Source organism: Protopterus annectens, chromosome 5.part0 (assembly GCF_019279795.1).
Source record: "Protopterus annectens isolate FY-2018-M chromosome 5.part0, PAN1.0, whole genome shotgun sequence".
Classification (NCBI taxonomy): Eukaryota; Metazoa; Chordata; order Ceratodontiformes; family Protopteridae; genus Protopterus; species Protopterus annectens.
Genome location: NC_056735.1, coordinates 1,309,897,950 through 1,309,922,258, shown reverse-complemented (window position 1 = coordinate 1,309,922,258; position 24,309 = coordinate 1,309,897,950). Strand labels below are relative to the sequence as shown.

Below are 24,309 nucleotides of genomic sequence, written 5' to 3'. Positions count from 1 at the left end.
TGTAACTTCTTAATCCATTTTTTATTGCTCATTCACAATTGACACCTTCTATATGTCTTTATATGGGTTGCAAAAAATGAATAAAAGATGAAATAGCGGGTAGAAAATGTGTTTCAGACTGTCAGCCTTCTGATACTTGCAGGCACACAGGAACAAGTTCCAGCAAAATTCCTAAGCAATTAAATTAATAGGTTTCCAAGAAAAGAATTGGGACAGTAGGCACTAATTCCAACTGTTAACCAGTCCATCACATTATAGCAACCGGGAGTTTTGGGCTGCCAATGATTGTCATAAACAGATAATATCATCAGAAACTTGTGCATACCTCACAGATTTGCTTTTTTAATATGGCTGATAGCAATCATATAATTAATAATATAATATAAATCAATATAATATCAAATGTCCCAGATTTTAACTCAAATTTTAGCCCGGCCCCTCTTAACTGCTCCTAAAACTAGTGACTTTTGGAGAAAAGGTGGCGAACTACACCTAAACAATAATAAGAATAATTAGAAATGCTTATTTTACTTCAGAAAATGTATATTGATTTACATTCTCTTATTCTGTCAATATTTGAAGGTAATAGTACTAACATTTTAAAAGTGTCCCTGATTCTGTTAAAATTTTACCATACTTACTTGACAGCTGTGATTGATACTAATCACTGTAAATCATATGAATGTAGAGCTGTTAATTACCGAAAGTTGAGTAGTGTGAGTATAGCTGTTAGTTATCCTATACATGTTAAATATGTGATTGTGACTTACCATTTAAACCTGTAAAAAAAAAGTCTTACTGCTTACCAATTTGCTTTTTAAGGCCAGTTCTGTAGTTTATTTGTGGGTTTAGTCAGATTTATTTGCACTGTTTTCTATCAGCTGTTTTAAGTAATACATTTCAAGCACTGGAACACTTTGCAGCTGAATGTGAAGTGTCTATTGGGATGAAAATGAGAACCTCCAGATCGAATGTTGGTTGGCTCAGCCACCGCAGGTAGAATATTTGAAGCATATTTAGAGTTTTGTTCACAAAATGAAAGTAGCAGTGATCTGGAGATTAACCAGTGTATGGGTACAGTAGCAGAGGTGCAGAGACTGTTTTGATAGTGGTGAAGGGAGCCAGAACCAAGAGAGTGGTGTGCTCACAATAATAGTAGTCACCGTGTGCCCCTCCCCCATCACATTTGATCGAGACTCACTAGCCTTCATAGTGCCTAAAGAATAGGTCCAGAAGCGATTAAAGCTAAGATTCTTCAAGCTCAACAGTAAGGGAAAAGTAATTTATACTTCTGCTCTATCCACAGCTCGATATGCGACAAGCGGATCATACTACATTTCATCTCCTGCCTCCTGGTTTAAGGATTCGATTGCTTGAGCTACGAGAATGAATAATTTTCATTTAAGGCAGCAAGTCACACTGTCCAGGCAAGCTACTGCACTGCACTGCACTAATTGTTCTACTTCAACTCCTGCTTCCTGGTTTAACTTAGGATTTGATTGCTCGAGCCACGAGAACAAATCATGATTTTCATTTAAAGCAGTAAGTCACACCCTGTCCAGACTAGCTACTGTACTACGTCCTACTTCTAACTGACCAGTAACCACATCATCACATGAATAAAACAAAATGTTCTGCAATATGAATCTGTTGAGCAAAAATTGGCAAGCACTAAGTTAATTATTTTTAAAAAAAGAAGTGTGCACTGTGCAGCAGATTGCAGAATCATTTTGAATGCAGTTTTTATTAGGCAAATGCATTTTTTTTTTTTTTAATTTTATTTAACTGAAGGAGGAGGTTGAGCTGCAGCATGGCTAATTTTTTTCATCCGGGATTCCTGACTGATCTACTTCCTGCAGGGAGGTATCAGCCACCTGGGTTAGGATATAAAGTGAAAAATGAAATTCTGTTCCTGCTAAATAATGCCCATACTCCTAGGCTCTTCTCTCACTGTCTTTCTCTCTCTCTATTATCTATGGATACTCAGAAGAAAGGAAGAATGAAATGGCCAGCACAGCAAGATGGCTTCAGGAAAAGAAGACAAAAAAAGGTCCAATAAAGTTTTTCTGAATCCCAGGAAGTACTTTAATGGCATAATAAATGCACTAATGCAATAAGAAATGTATATACAATAAAGTAAAACATTGTTTAGATACAAATTTCTCACATTTATACGTAACATTGCATACATTTACTGATGTCAGCTGTCTACCCTGATGAATATAAATATGTATTTTACAGTTGATTATATGCATTTTATACAAATGTCAAGCCATATTCTGGATGGAAACAAACTACTGTATTGGACTTGCGGTAATTTATTGCTTTGGTTGGACAGTTTGTCAATCTGGTTTTATGTACAAGAACTATAATATAACAACCTGAAATACAGTGTATATCTGCTGAAATGTCTAGTGGTTGTCTTTCTGAAAATTAGGTGGTGTTTTTCTCTTTGATCCATAGATGTCTGAGAAGTAGATGTGATCTTTTTCAAAGGATGAATTTCTATTAGCTTTAGATACCTCCAAATTACAAATGGCACTTGGAGATACTTATCCAAGCATGGAAAGGTACCAGGAAAGATTCTCCTTAACAGCAGTGCGACATTTAAAGTTGACTTTTTTCTGAAAAGCAAACTGGTCCTCGATCAATGGCTGTATATTTGGCATGATATGGGATACAGAATTAAATCCATAATAGAATAACATCTGGATCTGGGCGGATGTACTGTAAAGTGCCTTTTAATTCATAAATTCCAGCTCATCATTATCAGTGGTCTGGTTTATTTCTCACACCTTAGTCAGAAAAATGAATGTGGAATGAACCCAAAGAAATTTGCTATAAGTAACGTGTGCCATAAACACAGGAGGAGTAACAGTCAATGATTAGAGTAGAGGTCATAAAGAAATGTTAGACTTGTGTACAAGGAAAATTACTGTAGTGTGTGTCAACAATTTGCATGAGAGCGATACATTAACAGCAAAATGGAGGTACATTAGATATGGAGTGGTTTATAAAGAAGGGTAGCAAGGGAAGTAGAGGAGGGAATTGTTTAGGTTAACAGGTGACAAAACATACATAACAACAGGAATGGAACACTGTTCTTCATGCAAGCTAGAGTACAGCAACATTACAATGGCATTAGATATGTGCAAATCTGTAGATTACACAGTAAAGGCAGTATAGCTCAAAGTCTAGAAGAAAGGACAGCATCAATAAAGGAAATCCTCACAAATCTGAATTCCATGTATCTTGCCCATTTCAGCAACATATCTTTTTTCTTGTATGTAGATATGGGCATATGTGTACACAGGAACAATTGGGACAATAGTGCAGAAACATAAAGGCCATAGGGCTATCACCTAGGCCAGAAGAGCCCATTTCTCATCTCCCTGGAAAGAAAGGGTCAACCGACCTTGTGAAATCAAAGCAGCTTTCTAAGATCCCATCTTCATTACCACAACAGAATGGTTTTCTTATATATGAAATAATACGTCACGTGACTAATGAGTAAGTCACTTGTAATCAATCATATACTTCATTCAAAATGACTACCACTGTAAATTATTGGGCAAGTCAACAATCCAAAAACTAATTGCATCTTACACTTCAAGGGATTGATTCCTGCCACATTTGTTTATATACTGTCTGATTCTGAACATGCCACTTAATGGGACCAAACCCTTGTTTGAAGTACGTTTTGTGGGTATACCAAATTAACAGTGAATGAAAAATATAACTCTGGTTACTGTCATGTTGAATGTGAATAAGGGACCCTCAAATATCATACAGAATTAAATTTGGAATTAAATTAGTGAGTTAAATTTTTTTAAGATACACTGGATCACAATTACAAGTATTAAATGACAAAGTTCCAAGGACAGGCGGCTGGAGAATTTCACCCATTCCTCCACCGAAAATGGGGTCTGCCCCAGTCAGACTTTCCCAGTAAACAAAAGGTAAATAAAAAAAGTAGTAGCATAGCTAGAGTGGAGCAAAAGAGGCAGCTGACCAAATGCAAACTGTTACAGGGTGAGATAGGCTGATTACGATTACTCTTCAGTGCATACCACTATTTAGAAATAAATGTTGGTATTGCATTTCTGGTCAATCGCTGCGGTGATGTAGCAGTTAGCATTGTCACCTCACAGCAGAGGCTCTCCGGTTCAATTCTCAGCTGGACTACCTTCTGTGTGGAGTCTGCATTTCCTCCCAGTGAGCGACGGAACGTTAAAAAGACATGCAAGTAGGTGTGGGAATGCATGCGTGCCTTCTCTGAAGGTTGGGCACCAGGCTGGCAACTCAACATCATAAAAATTCACTGCCAATCATAAGCAGACCGGAGATCCACTGTGGTGACCTCTAACTGGGAAAAGCCAAAAGACTTTATTGCATTTCTGGACAAAAAGAAGAAAAGCTTTTTTTAGGAGGGGTGCTGAACTGCGGGATGGCACCTGGCACAAAAATAGCTAGCTACATATCTCTGACAAAGAGGGAGGTTTACACAAAAAATGTAGTCTTGCATAAAAGAAAGAGAACCAGTATTAGCTGGCCATTAATCTTTATGAAAAAGTGAGTTCTAGGGGAAATATATGGCCTAAGCACTGAATGATCAACAGACCAAATGAATGAAATTTACAAACTTACTCCAAGGTCATGCAACTTCAATGAATATAAGTGAGAAGCTGCAAAAGGGATAAGCTTCCCTCTTGTAAAACATCCCACAGAACCTACTGAAAAGAGCAGGGGACGTTTCTGAATGCCTTGCCAAATTTGCCCTAGTAGTATAACTACCACCTTGGGTCTTCCCTGGAAAGAGGTTACTAGCTTAGTGGAACTAACCCAGTTAACAAAAATAAACAAATGAGTAAATAAAATAAAATAAATGTTGGGGAAGGCCTGCCAGTTCACTCAGGGCCAAGGTCTTTTTAATGCATCTTCAAGGAATTGTCTATCATTTGCTTTGGGTCCATTAAGTTGTATGTACAATGTGTAAGGAGAGGAAGCCAAAACAAAATATCTACAGTCCGTGGTATTTGCTTCTGACTCTCACCATGTACTGCAAGTGTAAACAAGTGCTTTCTGTGTTACTGACCAATGTTAGGTTTTTAACAATGTTTTGAATAAATAATTTCTTCTTTTTTCAGCTTTGATTTTCTTTTATGGCCATTAAGTGCCACCAGCTGCCACATGTCAAAAGGCCTTTGGCTTAGTCAAATTATTTGATCATCAGAGTCTAATTTCACCCACCTGGCAAACCTCCAAGGTATGTTTTCATGTTCATGTCTTGCATATGTCTGTGAAGAGTGCCAAGTTGTGTGTCTAGCTTAGATTTTTCCACATCAGTCTGTCCTGTCAATCCATCAGCTGTCAGAGTCACCTGATGTTTGGTCACGGAGATCTTCACGATGTGCTCCTGAGCATCACATACTGTCAAATTCACTCTGGAAATTACCATATTTTTTATCGCCAGAACAATATACTGAAAAAAAGTGTGAAACACAATTTAGCTTCATTACATACTTTCTGTAGATGCTAGATAAAAAAATGAAGTCACTGCATATTGCTCTAAAGTTTTGCACCAGTTGAAAGATAAAATTGCAAACTAAGCTTTCATCCAAATTTGTACTACTATATCTCCTCCAGAAGACAATGTTGTATCTAAATATTAAAACTTTTCTTTGCAGTTGATCTTCAGTGGGCCCTCTGCAGTGGGCTTAACACTTGTGTAAATCCATTCTTTGCCCTCCCATGTTATAGCTTCAGTTTCCACCCTCAGAAGGGCATGCCCCATTTGATCCACACATGGCATCTGTGTGCCAAGATTAAGGAGTGTTCAAACTCCACTGACCACCAGTTCTACATCCTGTGAGATCTACCTCGAAAAGTCATTTAATATTAGAAAAGTACAGTTTTGTACCTACCATAAATGTAGATGTTCGAGGATCCCCATTGCTGCAGTCCTTACTATTGGGGTATAGTCCGTCCAGTCGGCCCGAATACCAGAGTATAAGGCTGGCGTCGGTCACGTCAGGGTACTCATGACCGACGTCATATCCTCAGTCTTTTCTTGCCCCAGATGTCAAAAGACCCTAAAAAGACAAGGCCCAAAATACCTGCACCAAAAATATGTACAATATATACAAGAATATATACAAAAATATAAGCATGTAACCTCACCTACACAACCACCCCTAAACACAGAGGGAAGGAGGGAGGTGGACTGCAGCAATAACATCTACATTTATGGTAGGTACAAAACTGTACTATGTTCTTCGCCCATTGCTGCAGTCCTTACTATTGGGTAGAATCCCAAAGCAGAGGTAAGGGAGGCTGGCAAATCATAAAGAAGCAGGAGCTGACAACATGCCTTGCAAAACAGCTGTGGCAAAACCAGCCCTAGACTTAGAGTAGATAGGAAGGTGATAATGCTTAGAGAAAGTATGCACTGAACTCCAAGTAGCTGCTTCCAAAATATCCTTAGTTGCCACCCGCCTTAGAAATGCTGTTGAAGTGGCAGTAGCCCTAGTGGAATGAGGCCTAATCCCAGCTGGAATCACCTTGCCATGATGGGAATAACAAAATGCAATGCAAAAGCCAATCCACCTAGAAATAGTTTGTTTTGACACAGGCTTGCCCTGTGAACTCAAAGCAAAAGAAACAAACAACTGCTGAGACTGCCTGAAATCCTTAGTCCTGCTTAAATAATAACGCAATTGCCTGTGTACATCTAAAGTGTGCAAAATCTTTTCCCCTTTATTTTGGGGGTCTGCATAAAAAGTAGGCAAATGAATAGTTTGGTTTAAAGCCACACTAGAAACCACCTTAGGCATAAAGGAAGGATTAGTACGTAATGATACCCTATCCTTATGGAAAATCAAAAGGGCTCTACTGCCATAAGGGCCTGCAACTCAGACACCCTTCTTGCAGAAGTAATAGCCAACAGAAAAGCAGTCTTCCATGACAAGTATTTCAATTCAGCAGTAGCCGCAGGCTCAAAAGGTTGTAGAGTAAGTTTTTCCAACACAAAATTGAGATCCCAAGCAGGAGTAGGAGCTCGGGGTCTTATATTCTTTGCCCCTCTAAGAAACTGCTTGAACAAAGGATGCGAAAACAATGGTGGGTCACAATCATAGTGAGCTGAAATTGCTGCAGCATGAATCTTAATGGAAGAGAAGGACAAACCTTTGTCCAATAACTCAGTAAGATATTGAAGAGCCACACTCAAATTAGGCTCAGAAATCTCCAAATTCTTTGCTGTACTCCAAAATAAAAATCTCTTCCATTTTTCTGCGTACACTTTCCTTGTACTAGGTCTTCTAGCTTCCATAATCACATTTAAAACTTGTTGAGGAAGTTGAGACCTGCTGTGTTTCAACACAGAATATGCCAGGCTGTTAGATGAAGAGAGTGAAGCTTGACATTGAGCAGATGACCGTCCTTCTGAGATAACAGATGAGGAATCAGAGGTAAAGGCCATGGAGGCTTCTTTACTAGACTCCGTAGTAGTGGGTACCAGTGTTGGCGAGGCCAATCTGGAGCTATCAAAATCATCCTTGGCCTGTCTTGTCTGACCTTTAATAGTACCTTTGGAAGAAGAGGTAGAGGTGGAAAGGCATACACATGAAGGTTTTTCCAACTGAAAGACAGAGCATCCACTTTCCAAGCTGTGTGATGAAACCCCTTTGTGCAATACTTTGGCAGCTGGTGGTTTAGTGGAGAAGCGAACAGATCTATGTCTGGAGTTCCCCATGACACTGTCAATCTCTGAAATACATGAAGATCCAGTTTCCACTGTGGGGATCCATGAGTTGTCTGCTTAACACATCTGCTAACGAGTTCTGTGCTCCTGGCAGAAACCTTGCCTGAACAGTAAGTTGCAAGCTTTCTCCCATAAAATCATCGCTTGCCTGCATAGAGGATAAGAATGTGTTCCCCTTGCTTGTTGATGTACCACATGACAGTTGTGTTGTCTGTTAGAATCAACACCTGCCCTGGAAGAAGTAACTCCTTGAAAGCCATTAATGCAAACTGGACTGCTAACATCTCCTTCATGTTGATATGTAGATGCTGTAGTCTGGCAGGCCACTTGTCTTGTATCCACTTTCCATTTAGATGAGCTCCCCAAGCAATGTCCGAGGCATCTGTCGTTAAAATCTGACTCGCCTCTGGCCGGGTCACAGAGAGTCCCTTGTTTAGGTGACATTCCTGAGCCCACCACAAAAATTCTTTTGAAGGCAAGGTATTATTTGAATGACAGTGTCCAAATCCTGGCAGTGCTGTGTCCATACATTTTGAGATACCATTGCAGCTTCCTCATATGCAGTTTGGCATTGGGAAGCACCAGAATACAAGATGCCATGAACCCTAATGCTTGAAGGACTGTCCTTGCAGTCAGCACGGACTGATGAGATAGTTGATGGAAGTAAAGTGATAGACTCTTTTGTTTGTCCAGGCTTAAAAGGCCATCTGGGCTGCTGTATTCAGTCTCACACCCAGAAAGCACATGTCTTGAGAGGGTACTAGACTGGACTTTATTTCGTTCACAGAATACCCTAGGCATCTTAGCACTGCTATAACATATTCCAGATGCTGTAGAAGGTCTTCCTTTTCTTGAGCCAGAATCAGGCAGTCGTCCAAGTAAGGATAGATTTGAATTCCTTGAAGCCTGAAGTAAGCTATCACTGGAGCCAGAACCTTTGTGAATACTCTGGGCAGTAGATAAGCCAAAGGGCAATGCAGAGAACTGATAATGAGAATTTCCAGCTCGAAACCACAGATACTTCCTGCAACTTAGCCTTATAGGCACATGAAGGTAAGCTTCCTTGAGATCTAAAGTTACCATCCAGTGATCTTTGCCCAGCAGAGGTAAAAGCTGTTGTAACGTCAACATCTTGAACTTGGGAATGTCCAGAAAAGTGTTGAGGAGAGATAAATCCAAAATTGGTCTCCACGTGTTCCCCTTCTTTGGTACTAGGAACAGGCGAGAATAAAATCCTAGGCCCCTTTCTGATACAGGGACTGGCTGAATGGCCTCCATCTGGAGTAACTGAGAAACTTGCTTGTGAGCCTCTTTTCTTTGTGGAGGAGGAACGTCTGGCATACCTTTGAAAGGGGCATTGTATGGAAATAAAATCTGTAACCGTGGTGAATGATATCCAACACCCATTTGTCTTGAGTAATTAAATCCCAATTTTCTTTGAAAAGAGACAGTCTTCCTCCCAAAGGAGCTGCCATGCGAGAATCTACTGGCAGCTGAAAAGACAGGTCATTGGGTCTGTTTACGAAAGGACTGACCCCTGCCCTCACCAGAAGTCTGAGCAGGTGAACTCCTGTTCTAGGCCTAAAAGAACCTTGAGCCCTGCCCCTACCACGTCTAGACCTACCCCTAGACTGGGAATCATAAGCAGGATATGTCCACCCCTTAGCAGGCCAATTTCTACTAAACTTTGGCTGCACCTGCAAAAAATCTTTAACAGTTTGCATAGACTTAGCTTTGTCCTCCATTTTCTTTAAAACTGCTTCCACAGGCGTTCCAAACAACACATCAGACTGTAAAGGAGCATCCAAAATCCTTGTCTTAACATGCTCAGCTAAATTCTGATCCCTCAACCAGGCATGCCTGAGAACAGAACTAGTAGCAGCCACCCTCGAAGAGGCCTGTACAGCATCAAAACCACATTGCAAAGAATGCTTACCCACTTGTTCAGACACATGAACCAAATCCAGCAACTCTTTACACTCAATACCTTCCGCCAAAGCATCCACCTTAGATTTTAATTGTGAAAGGAGATAATTCTGATATTTTAGCATGTGAAACTGACAATTCAACGCTCTCATGGCTAGAGTGGAAGAAGTATACACTTTCTTTCCCCACCTATCCAAAGCCCTTGCTTCTTTATCAGTGGGAACAGGATTTTTAACCACAGAAGCCTTAACACCTTTAGGCCCTTGAGAAATAGTTTCTGGGTCCGCCCTAGGACTCTTAAACAAATGCTTATGAGCTTCGGGCACCCTATAATACCTATCAGGCTTAACAGGAGCAGGAGGCAAAGAGTCAGGGTTCAGGGAAGCCTCTGCAAAACATCTTCCACCACATTCAACACAGGAGGAATAGCTAAGGGCCTATGCTGGGGTAAAACAAGAATTCCCTAAGCCTTTTCCTGAATCAGAGTAATCCTGGCCTTCCCATTTAAAGTGCTCCCTCATGGAATGCAGAGTCTCTGAAAATGAGAAATCCTCAGGAGGAGAAGCTGTAGGAGTGGAATCATCCACATCAGAATCAGAATAAGTAGGATACTCCTGCAAGTCTTCCAGAAGACTCTGAAGCCTCTGAACACTGTTCAAAACTATCAAACTCCGGTTCCACCCTAGGCCTCTTATCAGGAGGGGGCATAGAACCTCTAATCATAGTAATCAAATCTTCTGCCATTTTAAGCATATGTTTCTTAGGTACAGAACCCGAAATGCTAGGAGAAGCCCCCACTGAAGCTGAACTAGGCCTACCTCTCAAAGAAGTTTTGGCAACAGAAGGAGAGGCTCTAACTACCTTGGGAAGAGAGGGAAGAGCAGTTACCTGAGAAGCCCCCTCAGCCTGGCCTACCTCCTGAGAAGGCACATCCTGTAACAGTAAAGTTTCTGCCTGAGACTCCATGGAAACTCCTGGCAAAACCTCTGGCTCCACTGAGCCTTCTAAAGAAGACTGCCGGTTCATCAACCCTAGGCTTCTGTTTTGTCCTTGCGCTCTTGGGATTAGAAGCGGCCGGAGCATCCGACGGCATTTTATAATTGCAACGCTTCCCAAACACTAACCTGGCACAGTCTAACCTCCTCTTAATAGTGCGTTTGTTAAAAAACAAGGTATACACAAAGTATGGTAATCCCTATGAGGTATCTGTTTCACAAGAAATACAGTTATTCACTTTTCTGACATCCGTTAAATACTGAGGCAAGAAAAACCAAAATGTTCCCAACGGGTACTTAGCCAACTCTGTTTGAAATATTTCAGAACGCCAACCTGCACTCGCAAAACTGCTTCTGCATCGGACCATGCGGCAAAAGACTGAGGATATGACGTCGGTCATGCGGACTATACCCCAATAGTAAGGACTGCAGCAATGGGGAACGAAGAACATCTTGTGAGTACAACAGAAAAATTGACCAAGTAGCAGCCAAATATGGGGAAGGAAAAACTCATGCATTGCAGATCAAAAAGACAAATTCAAACTGATATTGACAGTACAGATATATCTGTTAAATCTTACTTCAAGAAGTACTCTGCAATAGGTTTAACTCTTGAATAGAATCCCATACCAGATACCTACGTGGACTGAAGTAGCTCAATGGGCAAACTAATAGAATAAGGACAAAATATCCAAAGGATAACCTTCACAAAAGAAAATGTAGTCTCACTTTTGAGGTTCAGACTACATTACTTGATGAAAGTATGGATCAGAGAAGATTGCTATGGTGCTAATGATCAGTGCAGGCACATTCATGAAACAAGTGCTACACACATCCACCTCCACTAGTGGAATGCCCCTGTACTCTCGACATACATAAGTTAATGACTAATTGTGATGTTTTATCAGTAGCACAGCTAGGCTATTGTGCTAACTTGGTCTACCCTCAAAAGTAAACATGAAAAATTCATCCTATTCAACCTAACCATTGAACTAATACAAATTCCAGAGTATGATGTTTGAGGCAAGAAACTGGAGCTGTGCATATTCCAAAGCAAACATTTATTGTTTAAAAAAAAAAAACAGCTGTTATAAATATGCTTGCCAAATGACTCAAAACCATCTTCTAAATCCAGAAAAAAACACAAGTTATAAAATTTGAGACGAATCTAATACACACATATCAAATTAACTACATAGGTATCATTTAGTCATATGATTCATTAAAAATTAGAAAAATATGTATGTATATTAAATATTAATATTCTGACTTAGAAATGGTATAACATTTTGTAAAAATTATTGTAATGTTAAATCTCTAATATGTATAGTACTGGTTTTGGATGTCCTATCATTATGGCCCAGTAGATTTTGTAAAAATTATTGTAATTTTAAAGCACTAATATGTACAATACTGGTTTTGGTTGTCCTTTCATTATAGGTCAGTAGAACTCTGGCATTCAAACTTAACTGCCATTTTAGCTCTTTTTCTTCAAAAATATGCCTCCATGTGCCACCTCTGGCATTTCTTAGAACTCTAACACAAAAAATATATATTTTAAATTGGTACACACTGTAAAGTCTCTAAACATCTCTCTCTCTCTCCCTTTAATATAACAAATATATTCCTGTATCCTTTTACTTAACTTCCTCTCTTGTCTTTCCAATGTAAAAGGATTCACAAGACAAACAAGTGGCTAAATATATCAGTCCCTGGGTATTGCAACCACAGTCATCCTCTACACTATTTAGATCCCTCTATTGTTCTTTTGCACTTTGACACTCTTGCCCATATACAGGAAACTCTTTACTCAATCACAAGGAGGAGGGCTCAGAGCTCATGTATGGCCTTGGCTAATAGATTATATCAAAGCCTAGTGGTTATGCCTGGACAGCCTGGAAAATAGATCCATGTAATGTACAACTCCATCAAAATTTCATTAACTTAAGAAAATCCATGAGAACAGCCACAAAAGCAGCATAGGCCTTGTTTCATAGACAAAAGAAAATTGTTTACTATACTAAACCAAAGCTCTTTTTGAAAGAAAGTGCTGACAGGTGCCATTAATAACTCCCTACTACTATTTTTTTCCATTTAACAACCAAAACGCTGCCATAGAACACCAGCATTTTCTTCTGTTTTCTTTACAGAATCTAACTGATATTTTCCGGCTTATCCTTCACATTTTCAATCACTCAAGACCACCTCTCTTTACCAATATTATGCCCTACTGTTATTCACTGCCACTTTCCACTGTTTTCACATCTCAGACAAAGAAACGGAAGCACTAATACTAAAGTTAACCACCACAGGGTGTGCATTCAGTAAACTTTAGAAAAATGTTTGCATACTACTAAAAGAGAAAGTAGCCAAACCCCTCACTCATATCCTTAACCATTCAATCACAACTGTCACAGATCCTGTTCTTTTTAACTATACTACAGTAATCCCATACCCAAAAACAACTTCTCCTTCTGACCCTAAAGACCATCAACAAAAAATATCTTTGAAAAGTTACTAGACGATATGTAAACACAAGTAGCGATGGCCTTTTCTCTGAGAACATGTTTTTCACAACTCATTCAGCACCCTGACAGCCCTTTTCAATGGCAGTGACTCCATTTTACCACTCACAAAAATAAAATCAATAAACTTTGGAACAAGTTAAAACTCTGCTACAGAACCACTGACCTTCCTTCACTGATTGTTTGGACTGCTATTGCCAAAAATGTTTTACTTCCTAGGATTTGCCTTTTCTGGCGCTATATTCCTCTTAAAATGCTCAGAGATTATAAATCACACAAAACGTCTTAAGATTCATTGTCCTAGCAAATCCTCTTGTAAACTCACTGAACCCTATTTAACACCAAATGTCTTATCAGTAACAGATAGATCCACCTTTCTTATCAGCACCTCTAATTTTTAAAACTTTAAATTTGAGCTACTGCTCCCTCATGAAAATGCACTTGTGTTAAGGCACCAAATTTATACCATGAGAAAGTTCCTAAATGACCACTTTTCCTTCTTCTGATCTTCCTTCAAAAGTGCTTTTGCTGAAAACACTTTCTCTAGACTTGGTCCTGCCATTTTCAAAAACATGTCCACAAAAGTAAAAGCCAATATACACTTTAGAAAAAAGCCTCAGGCCAGAGAGATGTTGGAAGTGACAGAAAACAATGCACAAAATGGCAAAAGATAGCATTAGAGGGAGCTGTCAAAAATTTGGACGTGTTTCCATTCTACTAATAATTTAGTTCTCGAGTGATTTTCTTGGCAGCATCAGAGACCTCCAAAATGTCTTATATGGATTGTGGCACCAGGAACATAACTAAGGAGCCAACTCCTTCTGTATAAGTCTTTAAAGAGCTGACATCTTCACTGTTCAGGCCACAACTGTTTACACGAGAGTTACAGTGTAAAGATTTAGAAACAAGTTCCTTCACGTCACCACAGTATAATGAGAATAAACCTTGATTTTGTTCTATTTTTCACCAGCAAGCAACAACTCATGGAAAAGAGAATATGTAAGCAAAGATCCCCAGATTACGTCAAGTAAACTTAAGGATGCTTTCATTCATAAGGACAACAAACAGACTGACTTCCCATGACCTAGAACTTTAGCTCTTGAGCTATACAAAAACTTCATATCTCCTGAAATGTGGGTAACACACAGATGTAATGCTAAACTGGCCTGCCTTGATCTCAACAGACATCCTCAAAGGGGATATGACTGAACCCTCGTCTCGCACACGCATGCATGCACACACACACACACACACACACACACACACACACACACACACACGTAGGAAACCACGCTACATCTGTCACACATTGGCTGAAATTCATAAACAAGTTGCATCACATGCAAGGGAGTTTTGCACGGTTCAAGGCAATGTGCCAGATATTTCCAGTTCACAGACCATTCAGCATAGTTGACAAAACTGTTTGGCTAAAAAAAAAAACAATTGGTTAGATAATAGCGAGATTTATACTTCATTCTGAGTTGCAGTTATAGCTGGATATTTAAACTCATCAAATTGCATCTGAAAAGTCTTGATCAAGTTTAGTAACGAAATATCTACAATTCAGCTGACATCTGTTTGAAATGTTTTGCTAATAAGGAGCACTCTCAATGTAGCTCTAATTGCTGGGCACCTAATGTCAAATGATAAATTACTGTCCACAGCGTTCTGAAAGTGGAGATTCAATAACTTAAAAATGTAATTTTCTTTTAGTAACCATAGACTAAGTCTCCAATTGAATATGGGGCTAACTAACATCAATATGAATACTAAAAACAATACCACCAATCGATATGAAGTTTAACAGAATGATATATTAGTGAATTATCTTTAAATAGCTTTGGTTAAGTTTGTATTCCAAGTCCTATTGACTCGAGCATTTTAAGTGCAAAAAAGTCAGCTCTTGACCTACATGTCTACATACAGGAGAAAGTAAAGTCAAGTCTATCATCCAGACACAGGGATCTATATGGGTCAAAGAAAATAATTTATGTTTAAAGTTTTTAAGGAAACAGTGTAGTTTTGTTAGATGGAGACTCACAGCAAAGGTCAAGTTCTTGTCTCTGGCCAACATCTAGTCATGTCATAACTGTTGAAAGATAAATGTACCTAAAAGATTTCCTGGCTTTCCCCATGTGGTACCTACACTCAAGTACTTACTAGTGGTCTAAGAAGGATGGCACTATTACACATGGTCACAAGCTTTCCATCCCTTTGATAATTCCAAAGGGGACATTTACTTGTATTAATATTGATGTACCAGATGCAAAAATCTGGGGAATACATTTATATTTATAGCCATCAACCAAGAAGCTGCATAATAGAAGCTGCCTATATTAAACAGACATTAGTAACGATTTTCTCAAGTTCATGACAAAAGGTTTTCTTTTGGGGTGGATATATGAACGCTGTACAGATTCAATGAAGAGATTTTTCACTTGTGTTAATGCATAGGTTAAGTTAACTCAAATTATACAAATCTGTAAAACATAGCAAACTAAACCACAGACACAGATAGGTAAGAAATCAACATAAGGTGTATATATAACCAAAAATACTGAGCGATCTTACACAATAAAAAGCAACTAGCAAATATTTAATAACTGCAATATGAACAAGCTTACAGTGTACCAATATTTTAACAAAGGCCTTTTACAACCACCTCCTCTACCCTTGCCTAATTCTAGTATCTCTTTCTCTAGAGCTAGAATGAAAGACCTAGCAACATTTTAATGTTAAAACAAAAACATCTCTAATATGTATAGCCTCTCAACAAAAATATATCAGAGTAATTATACCCAAGACCTCAAAATTATCTAGTACTGTTAGCAATGAGTTTCTTCCATACAGATCGACTGTTCATATCAAAGAAATATAAGACTGAAACATAAACTAATCAATATGCTAACAGCAGTGCTTGCTTGCCAAACTTAATATTAACATTTTAGCTGCATCATCCATTAGATGCACATCTTTTTCCATTAAAGTTATAACTTCCTAGCACAATGAGATGAACTAGAATCTGGGACAGTGGTCAAACTAGCACCTGGTAAGTCTACCAGTAAAATTGGCATGTTAATACTGATCATATCCATCAAGCCTATACTGCTGATCAGCTGGCAAATCTTCTGACTAGGTTTTGATATCATAAAGTAATGGTTTTCGAGCCCATTCGCAAAGTAAAATCCTCTCCCCATATTGTTACAGGGTCAAAGCCAGTACCTCAGAACTTAAATTCACATAATGTGAAAGGGATAACTACAGGGATACCAACTATCCTGTGAACCACTGGGAAAATGTATTGAGCCAATGTCTGTTATCCTGTGTTGTAAAGCTCATAATGAATCTAAGTGAATCTATAACTAGCATCAAATTGTCATAAATATTTCCAGATCAAAAAGGCATCAGGCTTCAATGTTTTGGTTTCAGAACTATCATTAAGCATTTCAGTCACCAACCCTTAGTTACATCAAACACTAGCTGCAAAGGTCAGGTAAAACTTTTAAAGTGTTCTACTAGTAAACAGAAATATGATGATCCATGAATTACCATATTCCATGACAAAGGTAACATGTTTGCTCTATCTTAAGCAATAAAAAAATCCTCTTCTTTGAAAAACCCTTTCATTCTTATCAGATATAGCTCATACTGTGTGAACATTCACTTGATAACAATCGCAACCTCCCATAAAAATATAGCTCATACTGTGTGAACATTCACTTGATAACAATCACAACCTCCCATAAAAATATGTCTACATTCAGGTAAAAAATTAGAAAATCATATTATAAACTATATAATTTAGACTACCAAGTTAAAATCCATCTTTCATATAATTTGTACACAGCAGTGCTTGCTCTCTCTCTACACCGATGACATAGACCAGCATGTTATACATTATCTTAATAAATGAGTTCAACAATCATTCTTGATAAGGTGTTCCAAGCGAAAAGCAGGCACATACACTTTCTGCAAATATCATTATAAATAGTTATATGTTTTTACTCATAAGATCATTATTTCTTGGTGTAACCAAACAAGTTCCAATCCTATGGCTGGTCTGACTTGAGAACTGGTAAAGGAGTTCCAGGGGAATTCACATATTATTTAGCCCCCATTGGTCTAAACTTGACAGGTTTTATATTTCAAGGGAGCATGAACACTTAACAGAATTATTACATATCCCAGTTTCATTTCAGATCATGCTACAGGGCAGTGCACTTAGAATTCCCCAGTGAAAAGCATTTTCAAAAGGTACTGGCAAGCAGAGAGCAACTGGAGGAAAATCCAGAAAGAAACCATTCATTTGCCGGTAAAATTAAAAATTTAGTTAACAGCTTGTTTCAAAACCCTGATGACTTAAAAAAAATCTTGAGATAAGGTTAAAGAATGTATTAGGAAGTCTCTAAAAGTGGAATAATTAAGTAAGATGGAAGAGGAGAGAGATCTCAGGACACTAGGCATATACTTAAATTAAAAGACTAGAGCAAAAACAAGGCAGGTAAAATGAAGAGGAGATTTCATTAAATAAATACAAATAGGATGGGAATAGGAAGGTAGAGAACATGGCTGACAAGAAGCAAACAGACCCTTAAAGTGAACTTCTTCCAAAATACCCCCAGAGTCTCGAGATGGCTAACCTGCAAACTAAGACAGCAAAAAGTAGAATGAGCTATAACCAAAATAAGAAACTCAAAAAGGGGGGGAAAGAGAGAAAATAATCCAGATGCTATCTTTGCTGAATATTTTGAAAGAAATCATGCACAGCAACCAGTTTCACGACAGGGAAAACAAAACTTTCTAAAACATTTAAAACTCCAAAAGTTAACAGAAGAAGAAAAAAGTGAACCAAGCTGCCCTATTACAAAAACTCTTCTTAAAAGTAAAAAAAAAACCCTGAAGTGATGGCTTAACAATAGAAATATGGAGAGGACTACACCAGGAAATGATCTTTATCTGTAGTAAGCTATTTAAAAAAATTCTAAAGGAGAAAGTGGTTCCTCACTCCTGGAAAAAGGCTATAACAACTCTCTTAAAAATGAAAACAAAGATCACCTGAACCCTGGGTCTTAAAGTCCAATTGAACTTCTAAACCCAGAATATAAGCTTTTTCTTTAATCTTAGCAAATAGGAAAGCCAGAAGACTTCCCAGATTTATTAACCAAGATCAGTGTGGTTTTGTGAAATGCACGCACACATTTGATAATATTCTGCTAACAGATTTAATTCAGCAAGAGGTGGACAATTTGGGTAGGAGGCTCATTCTGTTATGCTTAGATGCAGAGAAAGCATTTGATACAGTCCACTGGGAATATTTTTACTTAGTACTAAGAGATTGATTTTTCCCACAGAGATCCTCTCTATATTCAAAAACCTTTACAAGGACTCAGATGCCAAACTGAAAACAATGGGAGGCTATGTCCTGAATTAAAACTGGAGAGATGCCCCCTCTCCCTACTTTTGTTTGCCATATATTTAGACCCACTGGCACGAAAGATCAGGGAATCAGGACTTAATGGCTGGAAAACCACCAGACTATGTTTGCAGATGACGTTACAGTCTTCCTGACTTCCACAGACACAGCCATCCCACTTCTCTTTGAGGTTCTATGGTAATACACTAATATAGCTAGAGATAAAATCAACATTGAAAAGGAAAAGACCTGGTACATAAATTATGCACATCTACTAGAAATGCTACAGAAATTTCCCTATCGTTGGGCTAACTAGCAAGTCGAACATTTGGGAGTTCAGTTAGCAAAGCAAACCAATGTAAAAAGACATGGTAAAGCAGAGTACTGTATAAGCCACAATGCAAACAAACAAACAAACAAAGGAACTCTGCAATGCCGTGAATAAGTTTTAATAAAACATAATGCAAAGCTTTTGGATAAAATCCTTCATCAGTACATCATACAATTAAAACATCACAGTTCAAACAATGAATACAAATAATCACATGATATTATACAACCAGTATTCAATTAAAATTAATAAAGCAATAAAATTAACCTCATCTCAAACACATCTGCATGTGTTTGAGAACAGATTTTAAAGACAAAATCTTATTTATGCCAAGAAACAATCAGCTTGCAGCCGCAAAATCCATTCATGTTCTTTACATTCTAAGTTATTATTTAAATCCGCACCTCTAATATTTCTAAAAATCATATCTATGACCCTAAAAGTAAAGAAATTATCACAGGATCATAGGTAGGTAGTAGGCTATTGGCCCTAGGGCCTATATAAGCCTAGCCAAAAGGTACCCTGGTTTTCGCTACCCAAGAAAATTATTTTCCTGTGGGACTGTCAAGTAGAGCCACAGAAGTGATCCCCGGGATGAATTTCCTATCTCCCATCCAATCATCAAGATTTTTCTTGAAGAATGCTAATGAGGAGCTTTGTTTGATATAGGTTTGTTCCAGAGTGTGGGAAGTCTCTGGGACAGGAATCTATCCCTCCAGCATGTTCTGTTTATTGTGGTGACAAGGTTTAGGTCCCTAGAGCATGTAGCTCAGAGAGTTTGGGATTTCATTAAGTGGAGCATGTCCAAAAGCTCTGGGTTTGACATAGCTTTGTGCGTTAGGCAGAGATCGCCTCTGAGTAGGCGATATGCAATGGAGTAAAGCTGCAGTTTTTTGAGACGGTCTGCATAGGGCATCTGTTTAAGGCCGATAATCCTCTTTGTGAGGTATTTCTGTGGCCTTTCCAGTTGTTGTAGATGTCTTGTGAGGTACATAGGAGCACTGTGCTCTATAATGGGTCTAATGAGTGATGAGCAGAGGGGAACAATGACCTCTTTTTTTTCCTGGATGAGAAACCTTTTGTGATGAGGTGTGCCATGTAGAAGGATTTCCTGACTATTGTGGCGATATGATTATCAAAGGAGAGACTACTGTCCACCTGTGTCCCAAGGTCTCTTATCACACTTTCGATGTTAAGTAGACTACAGCCTATGTGGTATTCATGGGTACAGAGTTTTTACCAAAAGGGATGACAATGCACTTTTTGGCATTGAGCTTGAGGCCATGGCTTTGACATCAGACATATGTCTCAGCGAGGCCCTTTTGTAGGATGTTGTCATCTTTTGGAGTTTTGATTATGACTCCTAGTTTGCAGTCATCTGCGAACTTCGTTAGCCAAAGACCTTCCGTGTTGGCCTGTACTTCAGAGAAGTAGATACCAAACAGGAGAGGACCCAGGACCGAACCCTGTGGTACTCCACTTGTCACTGGTCTGAAGTTGGATTTGGAGTCTCCTACTTTCACAGTGTGGGTTCTGTCAGTGAGCCAGTTGGCAAACCATCTTGTGACATAGGGATTTATACCTAGTTTAGTGAGTTTATCTATAATTCCAGAGTGGGGGATGATGTTGAAAGCCTTGGCAAGATCTAGATAGACTGTGTGAACCACCTTACCCTCATCTACGGCTTTGTTTACTGCTTTTAAGAAGTCTATCAGGTTTAGGAGACATGATCTGCCTTTTACAAACCCGAATTGGGTGGGGTCGAGAGTTTGGAGACTACCAATGTCATTGTTTATAAGTTCCATGATGATACGTTCCATAGCGTTGCAGACCAGGCTCGTCAGGCTATTGGGGTGGTAGTTTCCGGGGTCCGTGGTGGCTCCCCCTTTGTGGAGTGGGATAACTGTTGCTGTGTGCCATTCAGTGGGTACATAGCCTGAGGTGAGGCTATGATTGAACATGGTCATTAGCTGGGGTGTCAGTTTGTTCTGTAGTTCATGTAGACCGCAGCCTAGGATGTTGTCAGGTCCCATGGATGCTGTGTTCTAGGCTTTGGAGAGTGTTTTTTTAACCTATGCAGCCATGACTACAGGAACTTTGCATTCTTTCAGTATAGAGATGGGCCCTTTAGGGGATGAGAGGGGGGTAAAGTTAGCACTGAACCTATCTGCCAGAATGTTGCTAATATACAGAACCAACTGATATTAGCTAGTGCCATTGTGCTGCAACTCAGAGCAGATCTGAGTGTTGCCATGGAGATTCTTGACATAGCTATAGAATGCTTTGTGGTTGTCTTTAGAGTCTGTGGCAATTTTGTTTTCATAACTAGCTTTGGAGGGTTTTATGAGAGATCTCAGCTTCTTACTGAGGCTGACCACTGAGTTCCTCCAATCATGGGATTTTACTCTTTTTTGCAACAGTTTCTTTCTTCTGTTGTAGAGTTTGTTTATGGCAGGGGAACACCAGATTGGCTTCCTTTTTTTTGGAGGATAGCATCTTGGTTCTGTTAGGGATTGCAGATCCATGCACTTGTGTAAGTGCTTATAAAGTGCATTTGTGTAGGATTCAGCAGTCATACCTCTATTGTCAGTCAGCATGGGTGTCGTGAAGTTTGCCACTTCTGTCTTAAGAAGTGTGAAGTTGGCTTTGGAGAAATTTTTTATGGTGGTTTCCCTAATGGGGGGTGGGGGTGGGATGTGGATGTCTAGGGTGATTTGCTTGTGGTCGGATCTGACCAACGAGGAATTAACCTCTGGTGTGAAGCACCGGTTGCCCATGTAGGTAATGACCAGGTCTAGGATATTGCTGCCCCTGGTTGGGGTGTGGGTAAGTTGATCCAAAGCATTGGACTTTATGAATTCCAGAAAACGTTGAGCACAAGATTTGGTACATGAGTAGCTTTCCCAGTTAATGGTGTGGTAACTGAAATCGCTGATTATTAGGGTGATAGGTTGTACCCTAATATTTTCCAGCGTATCAAGAAATGAGGAGTAGGAATCCTGGGGCATGGTGGGGGATCTGGAGCAAGCTACAATTTGGATTGCAGTCTTGCCCAGAGTTAGTTGCACTTGGATAATCTCGGATGCATTATGCTGAGCAACTAGCCTGGAGGTGAGGATATCCTTAATGAATATGGACACGCCTCCGCCTTTAGGGTTTCGGTCCAGGTTAGGTGGTCGAAAGGTGTGGTATGAATTATAGCCTGGTAATGCAGGGGTACTCTCTGGAGCCTCTTACCAGGTCTCTCACTGCATAGAAGTTGATGTTCTCCATTTTAAGGAGTGCCTCGAGTGAGTGCATTTTGAGGTTTAGACTTCTAGCAGTGAGTAGCAATACCCTCAGATTTTGCCTGCTTGTACCTCTTACGGTGGTGAATTTGTAGGGGTGGCTAGAGCCTTAGCTAGTATCCGGAATCCCAGGGGAGACAGGTGCAGGCCATCTCTGGCAAAGAATCGTGGTTTGTCAATCATGTCATCCCAGGCAGACAGATACTGGATCCCCTTAGGATGAACCAGAAGCTTAGCCAATTGTTGAAGTCAATCATTTTGTCCTTGTACTGTGGTATTATTCTGGGTGATGGCAGGATGCTACTCAGGGCTACGGTCATACCTGCCTGGGCTACAAGATCAGACAGCTCCACCATGTCCCTTTTCATGTAGTCCAGGGAGGTACGTCTCAGGTCATTCACATCAACATGGACAATGACAGAGTTATATTTGTACTTGTTGTGGGGTGACCTGAGTGCATGCATTATGTGGCAGATCCTGGCACCTGACAGGCAGCTGACAGTAACTTTCTCCTTGTTTAGCCAGGTGAATGGAACATCAGTGTGCCTGACTATAGAGTCACCTATGACTAGAGTGTTGGGTATGTTGTTATGCCTTATGGGCTGTGGTTGAGTGGCACACTGAGTTTGTGAGCTATGTGTCATTTGGGTTGTGTTGGGGGGTGGATGTTGCTTGTGTTTTGGGTTCTATGTGTGTGCTTTGGTGGTGTAGGTTTTGAGGGACTATGTGATTAGTGTGGTGTGGTACAAGGGTTTACCTTCTCCTCTGGACAGTCTAGTCCAGTCCATGAGGCAATTGTTGCATTGCCCCAAGATGCCCAGATTCATCAAGTAGACAGGAGAAAACACAAGGAGCTGACCCTCAGACATGCCTTGATAGGTGCTTATTTGTTGTGAGGAAAGTTGAGTGCTGTAGTAATTTGTAGCTTATTTAGTGCTTACAACGAGTTCTGAACAAGTGCTGAGCTCAAAGAAACAGACTTGAGTGCTGAAACTAAAAAACTGGCTAGTTCTAAGAAACAAAATTAAGATAGAAGGCTTCCCTCCAACACAGAAAGGCGTGATGGCTCAGAAGCCCACAAACAGTCCCGGACCCAGCAAATCTTTATCCGGATTAGACTACCCACAGGAAAGGCAGGAAACAAGCTTAGAAATTTTTTTTTTTTTTGAAAGAGAAAGGAGGAGCAGAAACTAAGTGGATTGGAGTTCTCAATTGTTCCCCCTGTATTAGGTAGAATGAGGTAATAACACTAGACTGGGAGGACTGTTCCAGATCAAATTTACAGTAGGGGCGGGCAACTGCAAAGCCACCAACTATAAGAACAGCATACAAATAGGGAGGTAGGGAGGGCAACAAACTGCAGAAATGTTTCTCACAGCAGAAAAGCAGCAGTGAGCCTTTAAATGAAAGTTTTAAACAGATAAAGGAGCCTCTAGAGAAAGCTTTTAACTGCAAACAAGTTATATGACACTCTCCTTGGCAGGAAATCAGAATCAAACAACCCAAGCAGATGCTTAATAAAAGTGGACAATTTCCAGTTAATATCTCACACACAGTGAAACTAGCTAGAAAAATATGCTGAAGACAAAGTGCTATAAATAACTTGAAAAAATAAGCAAAAAAACAGGATACTTAATGTTATAGATTATAGATCCAGATCATAACCACTTTCTTTCTGATGTTGAGCTAAAGAGAGTTAATACACCCCCTTCTCATCTCAGATTTATGCTCAAATATTCTGTCCTTCAGTTTCCTAACAGATTTTCAAACATAGAAACTGGTATATTTTTTGCATGTTGTTAAATAAATAATATTGATGGAATTACAAGTAGCTAAACAGGAACATTTAAAAAGTTGGCAACTAACGGGATGTACAAAAACACTGTCAGAATTAATTAGCTCACAACTAGAACAACTGAAACAAGGAATCATTCCTATCTTAGAGAACTTGGTTCCCTTCACTTGAAAGATATCCTTATAACATAAACATCTCTTGTACATCCCGTTACTGGCCAAAACTAATTGTGATTTTTGAACTGTGCCCCACTGGGATGGGTGCCCCTAACATGG

General features: G+C 39.4%; 1 protein-coding gene across 4 annotated transcripts in view; it reads right to left on the bottom strand.

Annotated features, from left to right (window-relative positions):
- GAS6 (growth arrest specific 6) overlaps positions 1–24,309 on the bottom strand; it is a 989,702-nt gene that overhangs the window by 58,755 nt on the left and 906,638 nt on the right. For all 4 annotated transcript variants that reach the window (XM_044071118.1, XM_044071116.1, XM_044071119.1 and 1 more), the window contains one exon: positions 5,251–5,482. In XM_044071118.1, the coding sequence (XP_043927053.1) occupies positions 5,251–5,482 (232 nt within the window). The remainder of the gene's footprint in view (positions 1–5,250; positions 5,483–24,309) is intronic.